General features: G+C 39.8%; 1 protein-coding gene across 2 annotated transcripts in view; it reads left to right on the plus strand.

Moving 5' to 3' along the window:
- Nucleotides 1-21,034, plus strand: part of NRP1 (neuropilin 1) — a 115,616-nt gene that overhangs the window by 49,713 nt on the left and 44,869 nt on the right. For both annotated transcript variants that reach the window (XM_075046197.1, XM_075046205.1), the window contains exons 5-7: nucleotides 3,007-3,234; nucleotides 10,890-11,045; nucleotides 13,778-13,944. In XM_075046197.1, the coding sequence (XP_074902298.1) occupies nucleotides 3,007-3,234; nucleotides 10,890-11,045; nucleotides 13,778-13,944 (551 nt within the window). The remainder of the gene's footprint in view (nucleotides 1-3,006; nucleotides 3,235-10,889; nucleotides 11,046-13,777; nucleotides 13,945-21,034) is intronic.

A 21,034-nucleotide genomic window follows, 5' to 3' on the forward strand; every position in this document is an offset into this window, starting at 1 on the left:
GTTGCTGTGGGAACACAGCCCTTTTTAACTTCTGAGTTAATGCATAGATGCTATTCCAAATTTACATTTTAATATTTGTACCTAATAAAGCTGACCAGTTCACCCTGTTACACAGGCGAAGCTCAGTTGCTCACACTAGACTAATATGCTTTGTTTTAGCATATTCACAACTCAGCTCATCATTTCCCAGGTGTGAGAAGTATTAAAATTATCCCAAGCCCAAGGCCCTGTGGTGCTGAGCTGAAGGCTGAGCTGCATTCCAGCACACAGTATATTTTTTCCCATTGTTCCTGTGAGACCATCCTTACTTTTTTAAAAGAAAAACTGCATTACGCTACCTGTGTCTTAAGCTGAATTCTAAACCTGATGCTTAAAATGCTGCACGCCATGGAAATTGTAAGGAGAGAGCAGCACGCATAATGACTCCGATAAATGAAGTATGGGCTTTGAAAGTAGGAGCTGCCTTTACTTCTCATCCAGCTCCTTAGCCAGAAAGACACTGAAGAAGTTGAATTCCAGACTAAAACATGAAATGCATATTGCCCAACATTTAGCCCATCTGAAATGTTCATCATTTTGGCTTCAACAGCCAGCCTATCTTAGGATGGATGAGTAGCCTATTCACTGGAAGAGGATCTACATGGTTCACATTCAACATTCCTAACTTTAGTCAACTAAATGGTGTAAAGTGAAAGAAAAGACAGTGTCAATCAAGAAGGCAAATGATTTTCTGGCTCAGTGACACCTACAGAGAGCAAATGAAATTATTCCCAATGTCAACTCTTTCTCTTTCTTTGCTCTCTCTATTGCCTCCTCTCTCTCTCTTTCCTTCAGCTCATATCTCTTCACATGTAGATATGAGATGCATACATGAGTTTCTCCACTTCAGAAGTATCTATTCTGTCAGGTCTCTGCTAGAACCTTTTCTGCCAGTTTTCCATTAAGATCGCCCCATGGACCTCCTCATAACCTCAGCATTGATTTAATTCCTGGAGCTTCTTCACAGTGTCAATAAAGGGTCAGAATCTGTGGAGGGTATTTTAGTGAGGCAGCTCTTCTGAAAACAGTTTTTGTCTCTTGCACCAGATTGACTTGAACGTGTTTAAAATAAAGCAAGCTGGTATTGAGATACCATGTGCGAGTGTAAGGAGCCTGACGATCGTGCACTCACAGAGCCAGGATCTGGCTGTATTTAATAAAGCAATAATGATCCTGGCTTACATTTTATATTGCATCTTTTATTGGATTCCAAGAGGAGCACAGAGCACTTTATGCTATGAATGGCATAGCAAAACTATTTTATCCTGGAACAGCAGCTACTGGTGGGAGTGAGGAGCAACAACCAGAATATAACCCTCCCATACATGACAAGGAGACAAGGGAATGACAGGGAGAGAAGAAAAATATCCGACTAATGTGTAAGGGGGCGATTTAATTATAGGCAAAATGTAATTTCCCAAATTGGAATGGGTCAGGTTACATGAGCATTAATATCTACATCTTCCAAAATATGCCATGAAGTGTTCTGAATATTGATATGATAGCTCAAGCATTTCCTATCAGTGTCTGTTGAAGGACAAAAATACCTGAACTGATTAAATTCAGTCAGACCTCTCTCTTGCATGCTGAATTTAGCTGGGATGTGGCCAGATCTGTGGGGGGTAATAATGTTTGGCACATTAACAAGGAAAACATTTTCTATGGTGAAATAACAGTATTCATATATGCAACAAGCCAGACTGTTTTCCTTCAATGATCTGTGTTAAGCATTGGAAATCCTCTAAGGCTCCTGACTACAGTCTCTAAGGATGCTGGGTATCCTCATCCAAATTGAAACCTCGTACACACTCATCCTCCAACACAGACCTGCCTGTTGCAACCAAAGTGTGTTGCCTGTGGCTTTACTCCATGTCCAAAGACCTTCATCTGAGTCATCCTACTCAAACTCCCCAGGTCCGCTGCTGCCCACCAATGCCCCAAATCCTGTAAAATAATTTCCATTAAATTCAGAATGTCAAAAGTCAGAGAGGGTTACCTCTGCTGACCTTGTGGGAGGATGTGTGGGCAGTGCCTGCGGCTGACTTCTGAGCACACCTGCAGATGTGGGATCCACAGAGAGGATTCCTGAGGGACCTAAATAAAGGAGAAATGCGATCTGTCAACAAAAGAGGGACTCCAGTTTTAGTCCCCTGTATTCACAAAGGCAAACCCAGTGATCTGGCCTTTTATATCCTTGCATCGTTACTGCCACTCTCCTGCTCCGCCAAGAGCCCTGTTTGGAGCATCCCATTATGCCATGGTGGGGACATCAGGGAAAGCTGGTGTGTCAACATTGACATTAGGTGACTTCTAGCAACACTGCCTGTAATCACACAGTTTATCATGCCTGCACTAACAGCAACATTTTACTGGTGCACCTGTGTCAACACCACTCAGAATGAGTCACTCACCCTTGGTACATGTACGAATTACCTTTCACATTTAGTTTGTCAAGGAGGCATAGGTCACATCTGGCAGAGTTACTGAGTCAGTGCTCCAGGAATCTGAAACCACTACTCCCTCTACTGAATTCACTCACCCGCTTTTGTAAAAAATTCTATTTCACCAATAAAAGCCTGTCAGACGTAAGATTTAAAGATTTGAGCTTGAAGGGGCTATAATTATTTCTCTAGGGCTCTGTCGAGATTTCTGCAGCTTAGACTTTCATTGTTCCCACATGACTTTGTATTTGTCATAATTTTTTCTAGAGCTGGTACAAGTTTTCATATTGTTCCATACAAATTGAAAATTGGAGATCAGACAGTATATGCGAATTGCGTTTAAAACCTGACTATCAATAATAGGAACAAGCTGGCTGAATGATTAATGCAGCGATTAAAATGAGGTGTTTCATTGAAAAGCCACCTTTGCTGCTGGAGAGACAATACAACCTAATTTGTTTTCCAGCTAACTACTTTGCTTAGTAGCATAGTGTTAACCCAGGTGATTTTTCTCTTTCTCTTACAGGACCTGAATGTTCCAGAAACTTTACTGCATCAAGTGGAGTGATAAAGTCCCCCGGATTCCCTGAAAAATATCCCAATAGCCTTGAATGCACTTATATTATCTTTGCACCAAAGATGTCAGAGATTATACTGGAATTTGAAAGCTTTGAGCTAGAACCTGATTCAAATACTCCAGGGGGAGCATTCTGTCGCTACGACCGGTTGGAAATCTGGGATGGATTCCCTGATGGTAAGAGAAAAATGGACTGTGAAACGCATAACCATTACTCTGTAGTGGGCTGCAGAAGGCATATTCTCATTTTTTTAAATGTCATAGTACAGAGGTCCTTGCTTGATTTATATGAAATTAGTTGAATTAAAGAGAAATGGGGAAAATGGTCTGTAAATTCATTCAGTAAAGCATATCACAGTGTGAATGATTTTTTTATGAAATATGTTTAATTTTGAACAGTTGGCTTGGGGGAAACCTCTGTTTTTACAGGGAATATGTGAGGGACCTCCTACACTAAAATAAATTAAATATGAAGCCTCATAATTGGTCCCCAAACTTTCACAGCTAACACATTGTGCAGAAATTTCCAACAACTTGTGCAAACTGGACTTCAGGTACTAACCCTCCAGCTTGTGGAGGAACCAGGTTACAGGCCAGCTGTCAAAGCAGAGAATTTCTTTGCCAGAGAAAACGTGGTGTCCATACAATTGAAATCATAGTGACTAAATGATTACCCAGGTCAGTAAACAGTCACTGAGTTATTCATTCCAGGTAGCTTTGGTGATTGAGCTTTGGTGTCTCTTCCAGCAGTATAAGCAAATCCAAACGTTTTATCTTAATTTGTTCATTTATAATCTCTGATTAGCTGGGTACATATGTCAGGGTGGGTGTGTTGGGTACCCTTCTGGAGCTTACTTCTCTGCCATCTCAGTAATTTTCCACTTAGCTGTTGACCACACTTGACCTTGTGCAAATTCACTAAGTGCATAGCTAGATATTAGCTAAGCCTACAGAGCCAGTGAGCCCTCATTTCACCCTCTGCCCCATCTCATATCCCTGTTTTACACTGAGACTGATGAACAAAATAGCTGCATGATTTCTCTGTTTTTTTCATATATGGCAATGGGTCTGCAAGATCCAAGTTCCCTCTGGGGAGGGCAGCCATGTACCAGTTCTCTAAGGACCCCAGCTTGACAGGCTGCAGCTCCAGCCTAAAAGGGACTGTTCAAGCTGAACACCTAACCTTACAGTGCCCAAATGCCTATATGAATTCTGCAAACAGCGATGTAAAACTGATTGTTTGTGATGCCTTTTTCACTGTTGCTATGTATGGCACAAGCTGATAAAGAGAAGCATCTTGAAGCTGTCCTTTTTCTTCTTAATTTTGTAACTTGTAGCAAAACTCAACAACTGAAGATTTATGTTGTTTGTGTTGGGCACTAATTACAGCTATTTCAGTTTTCCACTGATGTGATAACCCACATTAATAGATATTTTCTTTGCTCTTATGAACAGCAGTGGCAGCTTCTACAAACTGTTAATCCTACATTAATATTTCATTTAAATGAAAACATGTAACTTAAGGAACATATTTTAATAACACATTTAAACTTGCCTTTTTTCCTGGATAAATCCCCAATATAATTTTAATTAAAGCTTTTATTGATGATGCAGTAAATAGGTATGTGCTTTTTAATGTATATTTGTTTTTCCTTTTTGTTTTATGCTTAATGGATTTACCATGACTCTTTTCAATACACTCCAATAAATAGTGAAGAAAGAGCCATAACAGTAGCTGAAAGACTATTTAGTATTTAATGCCTCAGTTAGGAAAACAGTATTGTAACACTACAATAATGATGTCTGGAACATTTAATAATAGGTTTATTTGTACATAGGCCAAATCTGTCCAAACTGAATTCCTGTAGAACTTGCATTCAAACTGACATGTGAAAAGATGATCCAATCCATCAATTTATGTGTAATATTACCAAAAAGAAATGCATTATTGTTAGTGTCAGGGGGTTTCAAAGCGGTAATTTCCTGGTTCAAGAAAGCGACTGAGCCATACTGAAGAGCAATTAACAACAGGCTTTATCAGCCTTCCAATTCCCTCACAAACTGTCTAAACCCAAAATGATCCTGACTTCCAATAAGAGTGTTTACATGTTTGTAAATATTCAACTGAATTTGTAGACTAGAAAGAAATGTTTTCTTAGATACAAACTGTTGGAGGTTGCGGCAGTTGTAGGGAAATGTTTGGTGCATCATTTCACTGTAGGACGATCCTTAGCCAGCAGCCAGTCTCTCTTGGTTAACTTAACACTACAAAGGCAGAGAGAATGTGATTGCTTCTCTATAAATGCATCACAGGATGAGTGCCTGGGAGGGAGAATAATTATTTCAACCAGAGAGCAAAGCTGACACAGGAAACCACTGGTATGACCTGGCCATAAACTGAAGATAGAAATTAAAAGTTTCTAGATATCAAAAAGAGAGTATCCAGATAATCTGGGGGGGAAAAAGAGGAAGGAAAAAAAAAAAAAAAGAGAGAAAGGAAGGCAAAATAAATCTAACTTGCATCTACATGGAAGTAGTTAATTTTTGAAAAATATTAGACAGTATGGTTGCCTTTCATGAAGGGAGGCTCACCCAGGGTGAGTCTTTCAGCCATTTGTCTATTTCCCTTTAGTCTGTGAAAAAACATTCTAAAGCTACATCTACACTATTAACTAAAACAGGGCCAAGGAGTGCCTGTGTGTACTTAATTGCTGGCATACTCCCTCGCATTATTTTAGCCCACGTCGGTTTGCCCTTTCCCAAGCAACTCCTAAGCGGGTTTTGGAGGACAGCGAAAGCCGGAGGTCATTCCCAACAGGTACATTGGACACAGCCATCTTGCTTCAGAGGGAAGAGCCCTATGGGAGCGAGGTGTGTCACACTGTTAGTTTGGTCCCAGGAACAGTCCCTGACCACTGGCTGCAGGTCCAGAGGCTGGTCCCTGGCCTGCTCTACTTACTGATATAGACATAGCTGTAAAAAAGGAAGCTATTTTGCTTTGTTACACTGCATTGCTGCTCACATGCCCAGTAGTGTTAGAGGTTAAAGCCGCCATTGCACCACACTCATAAACATGAAGTAGAAGGATTTTTTACATGTTTAGAAAAAATGTATATCCTTCAGTTCAAATCCCTTGCTCACCAGCATGATGGCAGTTCTTTAATAGGACACAGAGAACAGTTCCATGGAAAATAGTTGTGGCCGCAAGCAGGGCAGAATTAGATGGACAGCCCCCTGAACACGCTGCCCTCACCCAACTCTGGAAACCAGGTGTCAACATTTGAGCCAGGCACTGTCAGTCCCTCTGTTCTCAGCAGGGAACAGCACCCCACTCTGATCTGTCGCAGACACCTACTTTAGGGTGCAGTTAATGGACCTCTGGAGATTCTAATCTCATTGACTGTACTGGGAGCTATGGATCACTAACTCAGATGGAAACTTTAGATACCTAAGTTAGAGCAGATGAAACCCAACATAAGTGGAAAATGTTTTCACTGTAGAATTTGATCAGCTATAGTCACTAGAGATCAACAGGAAATGAATATGCTGTTTTCTACAGTTGTGATTTTTTTTTCCTCACTTCCTCAAAAAAGCAAAACAAAAAGAGAAATGTTCTCTTAAACAAATTTTCACAATGATGTTTAAAAGGATATGTCAAAATCAGTATGCTTCCATTTACCTTTTCCTTCTATGTAATTGCCATTTTTTCTGACGGAAAACAATTTTCTGTTAGACAATTTGCCAGCAACTGTAACAGTCATTCACAAAGACGTTAATCGTGAAATGCTCTGTCACAATCATGGAGCCCTCAGCCTACCTGGTTGTCCTTTTAGTGGATTGAATCTGGCAAGTGCTGAGTACTTGTGTCTTGATTCTGCAAAACATGTGCTTATCCTTGAAGCATGTGAGCAGTTAGATTGACTTCAGAAAGAATTCACCAAGGACACTTATAGATCTGAAGTTAAACACTGGTGTAAGTAAGTGTTTTGCTGGTTCAGGAGGGGAATGGTAGGCATTCAGGAATGCCTCAAACCTGGCGTTTTGTTTCTGCGTAACTGCCTGCCAAGGGCACCCTTTGGTCTCTTTAAAACAAAGCAATAAGTGAAACGAAACCTGTTGGAGAATATTCAGGAACTACAGGTGTACATTACAAAAATTGTGCAGAAAATGGACCATGGTTTGAAGGAGATAACAGGTAGAGTTAGAGCAGGAGAGTGAGTAGATCACAGAACAGATTTGTGATTTTGCATGAATAAACTAGACTCCAAAAATATCTTTGCCCAAGGCACAAATATACCTCAGCCTGCCTCAGCTGAGAAAAGTCCATTGATGATTTTGAAGAAAAATAGCCCACTCAAAACGAGGACTAGCTTAAGTGATGAATTGCACGTATTCATCATGCAGCTCTCTTTGAAGCTCTATAGACTGTCTACTAGGGGCTCAAAAGTAATTTAAAAAAGTTTACATATGGCTTGAGAACCACAGGCTAAGCATTGCTGCTTCGGTCAATACCACAAGAGCTTCCACTGAATTACAGAGCAAAACGAAATGCTTTACTTCAGTCTTTAACATCAGTGCAAATGAAGGTTGCTATTAATCTAAGTGTGTTTCTCCTCTGTTGTGGTTGCTTTCTACACTCTTGTGAGAAGCTATTAAGACACAAGAGCATACACAAGCTTAGTGTAGGTTAATAGTGGACTGTGAGGATGGGATTCATTTTTCAGTTCTTTTCTCTTTAGCATCCTAAATTGTGTGCAAATGTTTTGTCAATAGCTATCATACTGCTGTGAAAATACTGTCCACAGCACACCAGCATATTTTTAAAGACCAGCTTTAAAATTCAGTAAAATGGCTAGTTAACATGACATTTCTTTTAATATTTTAGAAGTCTGATATACCATATTTCCTTGCTTGTGTTTTGTTGGGTTTTTTTAAACTGAATTCCAAAAGCTAAGATTTCAACTGGGTGGGCAAATGTGTATTTCAAAAAGTCTCAAAATTTCCTGATACGGATAATCTTTGTCCAGAAGGGCAAACACTAGAAAAGAAAAGATTTAATAAGGATAAGGTTTCTATTTAGTCTTAAATCACCAGCCATATTCTATATGTTCCGCACTCAGATCTGTAAACCTTCAAACATACATATTAAGAATAATCAAGGATTTATTCAAGTTCTAAAATTAGATTCTGCATTTTGGGAAAAGCTTGCAAAACAGTTTTCTTAGTTGCCCCTCCATCTTTTAACCTGAAAGTTACCCAGTTTTCCACTATATCATACTATGCCGGTGGAAAGAGGAGCCAAGGTCCCAGAAATAGCTACAGCATGGGCAGTCAAATGAAGTAGCTGGCTCCCTGAAATGTCTTTGTTCTGTGGGTAATGTAGAAGTGTCCTTCACTGAGGACATTTCCAAGTGACTTATATTTGGAGTCGGCGTTCCTGGAGGATGCTGACAAAGCAACATGATGGCCTACAGGTAAAGGTTGCAAAGAGCTTTCTGGGCCTAATGACTTTTCAGCACCTGCCACCCTAAAATTCCCATTTGGAACTGTATATGGTCTAATATGAAAGCCCATCTCGGTTCATAAGGAAGGGTCAGGAAGATGGTAAGAAAAAAAAGCAGTAGCATCGTCTACCTAAGCAGACAGCAGTATCATCCCCTGAATGATTGCTCAGATGGTGTTCCCCACACAGCATTTACTTGATGTGGTCACACCTGAAACATTTGATAATTTCTTGTCTTTCAACAGTTTTCAAGACTTGAATGGAAAAAAGGAGAACTTCATGTTAGCTATTTATGTAAGAAGAATAAGAATCTCTATTTCATCCAGCTCTGCTTAGATCAATACCATATTAGCTCAGTAGGCTAAGGTTTACATGTTGTGCAAAAGAATTCAATACCTCTTTGTGTCATATTCTGCAAGTTTTTGGCTCTTGCATCTACATAGCTAGCAAAGGGAACAGTACTGTGACAGCAGGGCCAATCTGTAGAAGACTGAAATGCAGAATCACTAAATATGTCTTAAAAATTATAAACCAGTGAGTCATGGGGAATCTTAAAGCCTGTCTGCTTTAAACAAAGTTCTCTTCTGTTTGTCATTTCAAAGAGGCTTCCCTACAGGAAATGGGAGGAGGGAGGCTCAGAGTGCCATAACATGGTGGCCTTATCCTCCTTATTTTCTTGCGGTTCAGAGCAGCGTCAACAGCTATAATGTTGAAAGCCATCATGGGAAAGAGCAGGATCAGAGCTGTTTGCACATAGAAAATGCAAAAGCAAAAAAAAACCCCAAAACCACCACCAAATCTGCAGCATTTGGAGTGGGGGCATTATTTTGTGGTTTTAAAAAGCCACTAATAGTAACAGTCTAAAACAACTTTCTCACTCCAAATAATAAAACTGTAAAGCTTTAATGTTTTCTAGTATGAGGAAGAATTCAACTCATATCCTCTATAGGGTGTTTCATTCTATCAATAATGCATTGAACAATCCTGGTGGAAAGGGGCTGAACTGGCAGGTATTTTAAATGCCATGGGATTGCCAAGGCAACTGAAGACTAACTATGGCCAGAATATGGATAGAAAAGCACATGCTGGCAGCAAGAGCTATAACATCTGAGCCCCGTCTTTCTGGCAACTCTAGGGCCTTACAGAAATGTGTAGCTTACATAATAAAGTTATTCCAAGCTGGAACTGTTTTACTTGCTGGAAAATGCCAATAAATGACTACAAAATTATGTTAGCTAAGGATTTTCTTTGAACTGTGAATAATTAGGATATATAAACATATTCTATTTTAAACTGAAAGTGAAATGGACTTCCTAGAGAAATGACAAGGTGTTAATTTAATCCTGGAAAGCCAGTGGTGTAAGCATTAGAATGACATCTTATGATTATTTTCATGATTGACTCCATGGATGGGTTTCAGCATTATCTTTTCATATTGTTTGTAAGCACAGACATACCACTATTCAACAACCTAGGGACCTATCTGTAGGGAATGCTCAAGTGCTAGAAGGCCACATATGTTGGTTGCAAATTGAGTGGCTTAATTAAGGAAAAAGATTATCTCACTGCACAGGAAATCCAGAAAAATATCAGGAATTGGTTTATACATTATTAACACTGAGAGAGATCATGTATGTGTGTATGTGTGTGTGTGTTCTGTGACTGGAGATATACTTAAGAAATCCTTGCTCTTTTGAAAGGATTAAGATATTCCTCTTGAATTCTTTTACAGTATTCTTTAATATCGAGCATATGGGCAAAAGATCTGTGAGGGTGTGCTGGAAGGCTAAATAGGAGGGCATAAAGAGTCATTGGTCACAGTCTCAACATGAGTGCAAAAATGTTTTTCTAAGTTCACTATAAAATTAACAGATTATTTGCAGTATTGAGCTTAAAACCTGGAAGGTGCTGTTTGAACTTCTATTCCCAGTGCATCTTGTAGACTGCGTCAGCAAATCAGGCCATTCAGATGTCCTTGTCATAAAATAGGTGCTTCAATCACACTTTGGAAAATACTTCTGGTGTTTGCACATATAATTTTGTGCATTGTTGCCCTCTCTGCACACTTTAAAGGACACTTTCTAAAATCCTGGTTCTTTACATTTTCAGAGGTTTATGGAGTGCTATCTGGAACATTTTAGAAGTAGGATTACTGGCGTAGGATAAGCAATTTATTGTTCACCGCTAAGTTATTGATGAGATTGTGATTTTGAACTGTTGTAGAGGTTCACTATTTGCTGCTGAGGGACTCTCTTCAGAAGGCTATTGTAGTGGCATCTATTGTTGTAGTAGAACTGGTAGTTTACTATTATATCCTGTCTCTTTGCAGTTGGCCCACACATAGGGCGTTATTGTGGGCAGAACAACCCAGGACGTGTCCGGTCTTCAACAGGGATCCTTTCAATGGTATTTTACACTGACAGTGCAATAGCAAAAGAGGGATTCTCAGCAAACTACAGCGTGTCACAGAGCAGTGTATCAGAAGGTCAGTATTTATCTATACTGCAGAGCTTCTTGGAAAATATTCTCTGTTATGTCTTCTTGCACACCAGGTGTTGCATAAAACTTTAAAGAAACCTTAAATAAATAAGATGGTGGGGAAGGGTTGGTTCTGTCTTGCTTTTTTCTTTTTTTTTTTTTTTTTAAAGAATAGCTGCCCTTTGAAAAACAGTGCAAGAAACAGAATTCTCCTTACAGTTTTATTCCACATTATTGCCAGGAAGTTCGGGTAATTATTGTGAAAAACTGTGCTGACCAAGGAAACGCAGGAATACAGAGCAATTGAACACTTGCATTAAAACAATGAAACATGAACAATGAATGCACTATCCCAAGCCTTCTTTTATTACATGGAATAAGCTTTGATGATCTATTTGTTGAATAAAAAGAACCCATTTAATACATGTGCTCTTGTTAAACCATTTCATAAGCTATCTAAGCTTTGTTCTCCATCTCGTATTTTTTTTCCCAGTTGCCTCATTTTCATGCTTACCCTTTGGATGGAGAATGAAATGAAGTGAGGGAGATGCAGGAAAATAACAGGCTGTGTTACACCATGTCCTTGCAGATTTCCTTGCTTTCCTTAATGATAAAACACACACTTTAAATCATACTCTCTCTCCTTTCCACAACTTATTGAGTTTTGAGCAGATTTATCCAGATTTGATGTACTTGTTTAGAAGGAACAAAAAAAAAATGAGTAAACTGAAATTATCTCCATTACTCCCCACCTCTCTTCCTACCCTTGCCTCTTTAATAGCTTTCTTGTACATGCATAACCAGTAAGAGGCAATGGCACATACCCAGCCTCTGTGGATGGGAAGCACTCTCCTCTGTCTCTGTCAGACTGTATCTCCAGCTAGTTTGGCTTCTCCTTATGTAGGTGCTGTTCCTACCCCATCATTAGCTAGCACAGGCAACTTGGGTCCCCATGTCCATCTCCTCCACAGTCATCTCTACCTGGGCTGTAGAGGCATCATCACACTGGAGCCAGAATTGATAATATCTGCTATGCTGGGATGTCTTCAGCTCTTTTAAACACAGGACAACAGAACAGAAGTTAGTGTGTGTGAAAACCCTTTTGGATGATAAGAAGAAACATTTTCTATGATTCAGGCCTAGACAGAGGAGTGATTCTTCTCGTTTGATTTCGGCCACCCTTGCTCTTTGTGTTTTCAGTACAGAGAGGGTCACCTCCAGAAGACAACTCAGCCTCCGTATCTCAGCCATGTAAGATGCCCCCAGGAGGTACTTGTCCCTCTCAGCAGACCACAGGGAAAGCCCGCATGTCTAGATCAAACTGGACACCTACTTTTTAGATATTTTAGTATGACTCCCACCTACCATGTCTTGCATTCTTTGTAGTGGCTTAGGGCTCTGCTTCTGATTCCAAGCAGAAGTTAATTTACTTTGAGTCTTACCCTAATGTAGTTCAGCTTCAGTACTTCACCCAAGGCCACTAATAAGTTGAAGCAGCACAGAAATGGGGGAAAGGGTGGTACACCACAGGAAATGCAGTTTGGCAGCAAGTTTGATAATTCAGTTATGGGCACCCTAACTACAACTCCTGTGAGGTACTGTGAGAGTATTTCTGAATAGAAGTTTCTGGATCCCAGATAAAAGATTTAAACTTTTTTTTTTCAGAATATTTTAATTTTCATTGAAAAATCAGAACTTTGCTTATTAAAAGCTCAGGACCCACCCCTCTGTTAGAGATACATCAGCTCCAGAGAAGGTATGATAAAAAGGAGTGTGTACTCATATGTCAGGGCCTCCACTTCACACACTGGTATTTTAATTTAAACTGTTAATGAAGGAATGAATTATATTTATATACTATGAAGTCCCTGCACAGAACCATAAGCACATGTTATTTGCTCCTGCCCTTGCAATGGGGTTGGTAAACTTCTGACAGGGGGATGCATGAGCATCTGGGTGTGAGGATCCCTCTAAAGCCACCAGCCTCTCTTGCTTTGGTGGGGGTTGGAGCCTTTATTTTTGAAGAGTGAAGGAAGAATTTAGTCTCCATGCCCTATCATACTTTGAACTCAATATAGTGACTAGGGCGTCAATTGATTCTAAATTACCTAGGTAATTTTTGTGTCAACAAAAAGAGATTGAATGGAGATGATCAACTCATTTAAAATACAGCACGTTATTGAAGAGGTGGTAATTCCCTTAGGTCAATAATCTTCTGGCTTGGATTCAAATTTTGTCTATCTGTTTCTTTCCGGTGTCCAGGATGCAAAGAGGATACCTAGAATTTTAATAATATTTTTAAAACATTTTATACTTTTTGTACTGGAGTAAATAGTTTTAAAATAAAATTATTTTATACAGTCATCTGGTTTGTCTTTCCTGGCTTTGTGCATAATTACGAGTTCAACATACGTTGTTTTATATTATGAATCCACAGAAGTGCCTGTGCTACCCTAGAAAAGAGAATTCTATTGTCCTATATTGAAATGGCTACAATGCTGGGCTAAAAATATTTGTATAGCATTATTATTGCAGGAATTGCCATGGCAACTCAAATGACAGTATTAAGAATGACACCATAAGCCCAGTACTGCCTCACTTAAAGTTGCTAAAGAATTCAAAGTCACATAAAAATATATTCTTTAGATATTCATATTCAAAGCAGGAAAACGTTCTTATTATTCAAAGTCTAAATCAAAAAGCTGACCATAATAATGATGGTAATTTATTTTTCTTCAGATTTCCAGTGCATGGAACCACTGGGCATGGAGTCAGGAGAAATTCACTCTGATCAAATCACTGTCTCCTCCCAGTACAGCGCTATCTGGTCTTCAGAAAGGTCCCGGCTAAATTACCCTGAGAATGGATGGACCCCAGGGGAAGATTCTATCAGAGAATGGATACAGGTGAAAAGATAATGTTTTAAAGATATTATTAATAATACTCTGTGGAGTTTATTGAATGTGGAGAATGCAAAAGAAAAAAAACCCCACAGTAAAGTACTTCTACATAATCTACAAATCACTGCAAGTGAATAGCTCACATTCCCTATTAGGCACACAAAAAAAGACTGACTCCCAAAGGTATAAAAAAAGAAAAGGTCAGGAAGATTAATTCTTCTGCTTCCCACGTCTATTGTTTTTTCAGTCTTCTGGGCACAAATAACAGAGATTTTGGTTTAGTGGAAAAGTCAATATTAGTTTAACATGCACTTAAAGTGGAATGTCCCAGTAAACTGAGCATGTGCTATGTCTCTAGCTGATTACAGTTAAGCATTAATACAGCATGGTGTTTTCATGCACTCAGATTTCACCTCAGAAGACCTATGTCCATTCTAGAATAAGTCATACATGAAATAAGTTCAGTGGTCTCTGTCTAGTGGCTATTCTTCCACATCCTTAAACACAACATTCATTAGCAAGATTGGCTGCCTCAGCTTTGCTCTGTTAATACAGGAGAAATCGTGCAAACATTTGTTGCCACAAAGAGACTCCTTGAGGTCAGTCAGACTACTTGGGCTTGTTGCTTGCTATTTGTTATCAGGTCCATAGCTTAATGGTGCATGTCTCCTGAGCAGGTTATAGTTATTCATATGAATTCCTGTATACAAATAACCTATACTAGCAGGCAAGTATTAATATCATTAGGTGAAAAAACCACTGATTTATCTTAATTGTCGGTTGACTTACACTTCTTAGTTGTAACCTAGATTCTATTTCTGTTGGCAAAAGCTAAGAGAAAGGCTTGCGCATATTAGACCAATATTACTTCCACATATTAGATCAATATTACTAATATTGAAAACTTGTTCATATATTTGAAAGATTCCTCCTGCTTCTGTTGTTTTCTATAAGAAATTACTAACTGACATATAAAAACAATGCCTTATTAGCCGTCCATACGAATGTTCACATTGGTGTTTCCTGTGAGGTTTGCTGTCTGCAAGAAAGCTTAAAAATATGTTGAGTAGCAGTTAGTGAAGGGAAGAAAGAGAGGGAAATCTTTCATTTCTGATCCTTGGCACACAATGGGACTCTCAGGTGTCCTGCTTAGGGGCCCCTACACATCCTGAGCTCTTGGAAACTTGGTAATCATGTATGATGGACCTAACCAGACTTCAGAGCGGCAAAAAAAATCTGTTGATCCTTTTTCCTTACTCAGGAATAAATGCTAAAATCTCCCCAGCCTTATCTAAGTGCAAGGCTTGTTATTAATCATTGCCACTTGCAATCCATGGAATGCACATGGAAAAGGGGTGGAATGCATCAGAATCAAATTCCATGTGTTTCATCTGGTCAGAGGGCTGCCACTTTTTCTTTATTTCCTTCTTTTCTGCTGTCACTTATGCATTTATGACTGCATAATCAAAACAAGAGAGCGAGTCAAATCTCATTCAAGTGTTGTGTGTGCTTATTAACTTTATTAAGTTATGATGACTACGTACATATATAGAGAGAGCTTAATCCTTTCACTTAGAACTAGATCTTTCTGAGAAAAAATTTCAAAGGACTTTTTTTAGCCATTAACTTTCTTAATAATAAACACATAACAGAATCCAAGCTACTCCGGGGTTTATGCTTAAAACAGCTCAGAGTATTTCAGGCCTCCTGCCCATGAATTTCTCAGCCTCCTTTGCCTTCTGCCATAAACCACTGAGCATAATTTTTAGCATCTTTACACTGCCTCCAGCTACCACATCAGCCAAGAAGTTGGTGGTTATTTGGATGCTGTACTGCTCACGCTCATGGCACAGCTCTCACCTACTTCACCCAGCCCCCGGTTTGGAACCATTTCCCTGAGCAGTCCTGGCATGGTGTATCTCCTCCACTGCCCAGGGCCCCTGCAGAGGCACTGGCACCCCCAAGGCGACTTCATGACAGAGCAACTAGGCTGTAGCAGCCTTCGCTGCAGAGCTGGGGCTTGTTTGCAAGACTGAGCCTACAAAGTCTTGCTTGAAGATTCATTGCATTCAATAGGTGCGCTTAATACGTGTCGCAGAGGAGCTGTTAATCATTTCTACCACTCAACCTGCGTAGCAGAAGCAACCAAGCTAGGCTGGAGATTGAGTATGCCATCCCCTGGCTTTTCACAAGGTACAACGGTTTAACTCATCTTTGGTTCCATTTGTATTAGGAGGATATTAATTCTTATTTATTATAGTTTAATTCCATACTAACATTGTTAATTCAGACTTCCAAATGTGTTCCAAATGCTTTCCTGTTAAACTGAGTTGACAATTGTGAGATGGGTGCTAAGCACTTCAGACCATCAGGCACTTCAATAGCAGGGTCCTTGCACGTGTGAACTGCCATCGTCTACAAAGGCTCGATGCCGCTGGCAGTAAGCACACGTTGCAAGTTTCTATCTGGATAAAATATTGAAATCCCATGTTTCCTCTGTACAAATATCCCCAGGAACAGATGTTCATCTCCATAAGAGTTTACAGACAAACAACCAAGGACATGCAACTAATAAAATACTCTGAAATTACCCGCTGAAAAAAATCATAATATTTTATAAAAGGAGGAAGACATTGTATACGAAGGACTGAGGTCACTTTGTTCTGTTTTGTTTTGTATGCTATTGTAAACTAGTCATGTGAAGTATTTGCTTTTGAGCAGTACAGTGTAAATGGATTTTTGTTGTACAGAGCAAGAACTCTAGAAAATATTCAACAGCAAAAAACAGTCTGAAGGATACAGCAATGCTGAACTTGGAACTTTCAAAGCAAAAATTTCTGCCTATGTGCCCTTGTCTGAGAGACAAAGATTTTGTGTATATCAGTATTCATTAATCTTTTCACAATTGCAGGTTTCCATACCTGCACACACACTGCAGCTGGTTAAGTAGTGATGTCTGCCTTCAAACTGCTAATATGCATATGCAACTACATCATATATATGAGATATGTACAATCCATACATGGGCAAAGCAGCTTGAAAATTCAGCTCCAAATACTAATTTCCTTAGTGTATCATTTTTTTTATGTAGGGGAAATATTATAGTTCTCCTTACCTTTCCTTTTACCCCTCCTTTCAAGGTTAATGTTTTTGCTAAAACAAAAGAAACAGAAAACCTCAGTTAAGTATCAGCAAAGGGAGATTGATATCTATAGAGGACGTCTAGAGGGCATGCGATATGATTGTCTCCATTGAGGTGTTGACGTCTTTTGGACCGTTTCGCTGAAAAGAATTTAGAAAATAGTGTTGGCTTGCTGTTAGTAATGGATTTGCATGAATTCCATCTGTGGATGTGGAACCCATTCTTTGGTGAAAAAACTAGATTGCTCCTTTGTGGCTGACAAGGTACTAACTCCTGAGTTCATCTGAATGCCACCTGCTTGCCGGGCTCTGCTAAGTGAAAGTTGCCTGTCCGTTCCTTTCCTTAATTGTTTGGAAATAAATGTCGAAGCTTAGATTCAAAATATCCATAGCACAGTCACACCATAAGTCTGCACCATACTATCTCCATTTTATTTTTACCCTCAAACACACTTTTGAAAATTGCTCAACTAGCCTGAGATTTTGGAGTGACTCTATAATCAGAAACAGAGTCACTCCAGATTGAATTTCTTTTTTAAAAACACATTAATAAAGTCTGTGGATTTTCTAATACGAATGGAATAAAGATATGCATGAGGCAAGACCTGCCAAAAATAAGCATGAAGTTAGTTTATTGTCATATGGGATGTTATTAGCTCCTCAACCTTAAGCTCAGCCTACTTGTTTATTACAGTTACATTTCACACACTCGATTGCCCTTCGGTGTGAAATAGCATAATTTAAAATAAAAAATAAAAACAGGCCTTTAATCTAATCAAGAGCAGGGAACTGCCATTGCAACGTAAGTCATTGTCCCTCATTAACGTATCCTTTCACAGGAAAAATAGTATAGTGTTTCCATTTCTGTAATCTGAACAACAAACATGTTAATAGGTATCAATTACCAGCCAGTTTCAGTACTTAGAACCAGTAAGAAGGCCAGTGCGAGGGTTTCACATCTGGTTTCAGTGAAACTGTTCCTGTCTGTGGTATTTAAAATTTAAAGAACTCCTGTTATTGTGCAATTGGGAATCCTAGGGGAGTACAATGTTAATGAAATCCATAACATGCAGGGATTTTATGATTGCATTTTCAAGGCATTCCTTCAAACGGGACAACTGATTTCTGCCATGGCAGCAGTAATTGTGTTTTTACAGAGTAGATTTAACGTTTGCATTTAAGAAAGGCAGTTAGGTTTACACTCATCTGAAAAAGTAACACGCGAATTCTTTATATTTAGGGAACATTTTGCATCTTATTTGCGAAACCTTTGAGCAGAAGCCACGGGCCGCTGTGCATAGCAAGCCCTTGCACCTCAGGGGCGACCCAGTGGGTCACGGCCGGCAGCCCCCAGGGCAGCGCCGGAGCAAGGGAAGCTCCAGGAGGAGCGCCCGGCCGGATAGGTGCCGTCAGCTAAAGACACTTGAGACCCACGTGTGTGTGGTTTTGAAGGGAGACTGATTGCCTATTACCAGGGTCACTGGGAAACTGTGCTATCATCAATCCTTATAATGGCGTGAGTTTTCAGACCCGCAAGGAGCAACACCTTCTGGGTACTTTTACTGCAGAATCTGTATGTTTTCTATCAAAACGTTTCTTCTAATGCATATAACACAAATCTGTACACTCCTGCCAAGCTGGGTGATTGTTTCTGGGTGGCACAATTTTTCTCTCATCCTGTAACTCCGAGCTAGACCTCCAGCTTGCCCAGAAAGCAAAGCATGTTTGTTAGTAGCACAAGATCTTCAGTTCATATTATGGCTGGGGTTGGACAAAACTATAAATCCAGCTTTAAGAATCCTAGTATCAGATCAAAACTTTGCAGCCATAAACCAAAAAGCACTACTCTGATATAAACACACTCTGCCAGTTCAAATTTGTTCAAAAAAGGTTAACAGGAGGTTAACATAAATAGACGTTATACTCTGCATTGGGTATTATCTGTCATTCTGCAGCTGACATAAGGCCATACACTAAGATGAACTCCCTATTGTGTGTTCTGGCTAATATGACATAAATGGCTAATCTAGCCCAAATTTGTGCTGCCGGGTTTCTCAGCAGGGCACAGATCTGGTATGATGTGGAAACGGACGGAGTCAGAGGTTGGCACAGGGAGCAGCTCTGGTCGCTCCCTCTGGCTTCTGCCCGCCTGCCTCCACCTCGTCCCCCAACCATCCGTTCGGCACCGACGACTCTTGCAGAGTAATTTTCTAGACCCCTAGAGCAGTCAGCCCTAGGAATATCAACTGATCTGGTGCAAAATTCTTCCCCTGCATCTTGCAGCATTTAGGGATCTGGAGAAAGGCCAGAGAGAGGTAAGAATAGACCTCCTCAAAAAGCAACCTGGGAGATCCCCCTCGCCTCCACTGATTGAAATATCAGTTGTTTATTTAACACTAACTCTCCCATGCAAGGAAAATATACTTCCATTGATTTAAAACACTTCTATGTATACACTACTTCACCAGAGTGAGAGGGACCTCTGAGGTGGAATTTTCCTTCCACATTTGTCTTCATTCCTTTACATTTGCGGTAACCTACATTCTTCATTATTTGCTCCTTTGTAAGAGAAACCCAGGAGCATGCATCGCTGATGTGAACTGGTATATAGATTAGTACAGATTTATTCCTGTAGCACTTCTGAAAATAATTGCAGTTCATCATTTGATGTCTTGACCTTTCATCTGTGTCATAGCTTATTTCCTTATCAGGTATTCACTTAAAAATATAGTCAGTATTTATATATGCCACTGCACAGCACATTTGTTTCATTAACAGGTTTATTCTTACATCAGGCAGCTGTTTAGGTTGACTTTACTGAGCAAGCTTATCTAAGTATTTCACATGAAAGCTCAAGGAAGTGCAAGTCAACAATGCCTGTTATTTTTATTCTTATTATTTCTGTTTCTTTTGGAGGTTGCAGTGAAGTGCATAATATTACTGCATAGAATAACATGAAACCTGGGAAACCTCAGCCTCCCAGTTCTCCTAGTCTTTGAAGGACTGACTGAGAGCTGAAGTTCAGAGGCTTTGTGGCGGGGCTTGCCCATCATTAGGGAGCACACTGACATGAAAGCACAAAAACTGCCAGTCCTTTGTCTTCTCTACCACTTTAGAACACAAGTCATGTGTTTGGTTCACGTCATTTTACAGTTCATAACTGCACTCCAGAAATTACAAAAAGCAGAGTTAGCTTTGTGTGGAAAAGTGCTACAGTTATCTTATGGTCTTAACATACTTTGCACATGGCAAAGAATGACAAAAGAATATTCCTTTCTGGAAATCACAGCCGGTACAGACTGTGACACAGCGCAGAACCAGGGTTAATTGACCCAGCAGGATATATTCGTACCTTTATTTACTGTGACATGGGAACAAATGGTAGAGTTTCACAAAGGCAAGTACTGAAGTTAGACAAGAGGGAGAGGGAGAAATAAAAGGGCCCTACAAAGTATGAAGGTTTTTTTGATTATTCAAAGAAAGTTCCCAGCCATAGATTTATCACTCTGGGGAGGCTGAAGGGATGCTCAGAGAACTGCGCAAAACCATTGGCAGCCTTATTGCTCCAGAAGTGCAGGTGCAAAATGCAGTTTAGAAGAAAATCCTCTCTACCTCCCTCTGACATGTTTCAGCATCAGCCCTAATACAGAGGGGAGTCCGGCGTGGCTTCAAGCGATCCTGCGCGCAACATATGGAGGATCAGCAGAAGCGGAGCCCCTCCGAGCCTCCACTACCAGCCTAATCATTATAATAGTTGCAGTTCTTTCAGGGGAACCATTATGCGAAGATCCGAGTAGTTTGTATATAACTCTGTAATTACTTATGCATCCACTTCCCAGTCCAGCCCTACATCCCCTCAACGGCTGCAAGACAGATGGCCATTTAGAGCTGAGATAGCGAATTAAAAATGTGTCCAGCAAAAGCACTGATTCAGCATCTACTGAAATAATTTTGT

This window comes from Buteo buteo, chromosome 2 (genome assembly GCF_964188355.1).
Source record: "Buteo buteo chromosome 2, bButBut1.hap1.1, whole genome shotgun sequence".
In the NCBI taxonomy this organism is placed as follows: domain Eukaryota; kingdom Metazoa; phylum Chordata; class Aves; order Accipitriformes; family Accipitridae; genus Buteo; species Buteo buteo.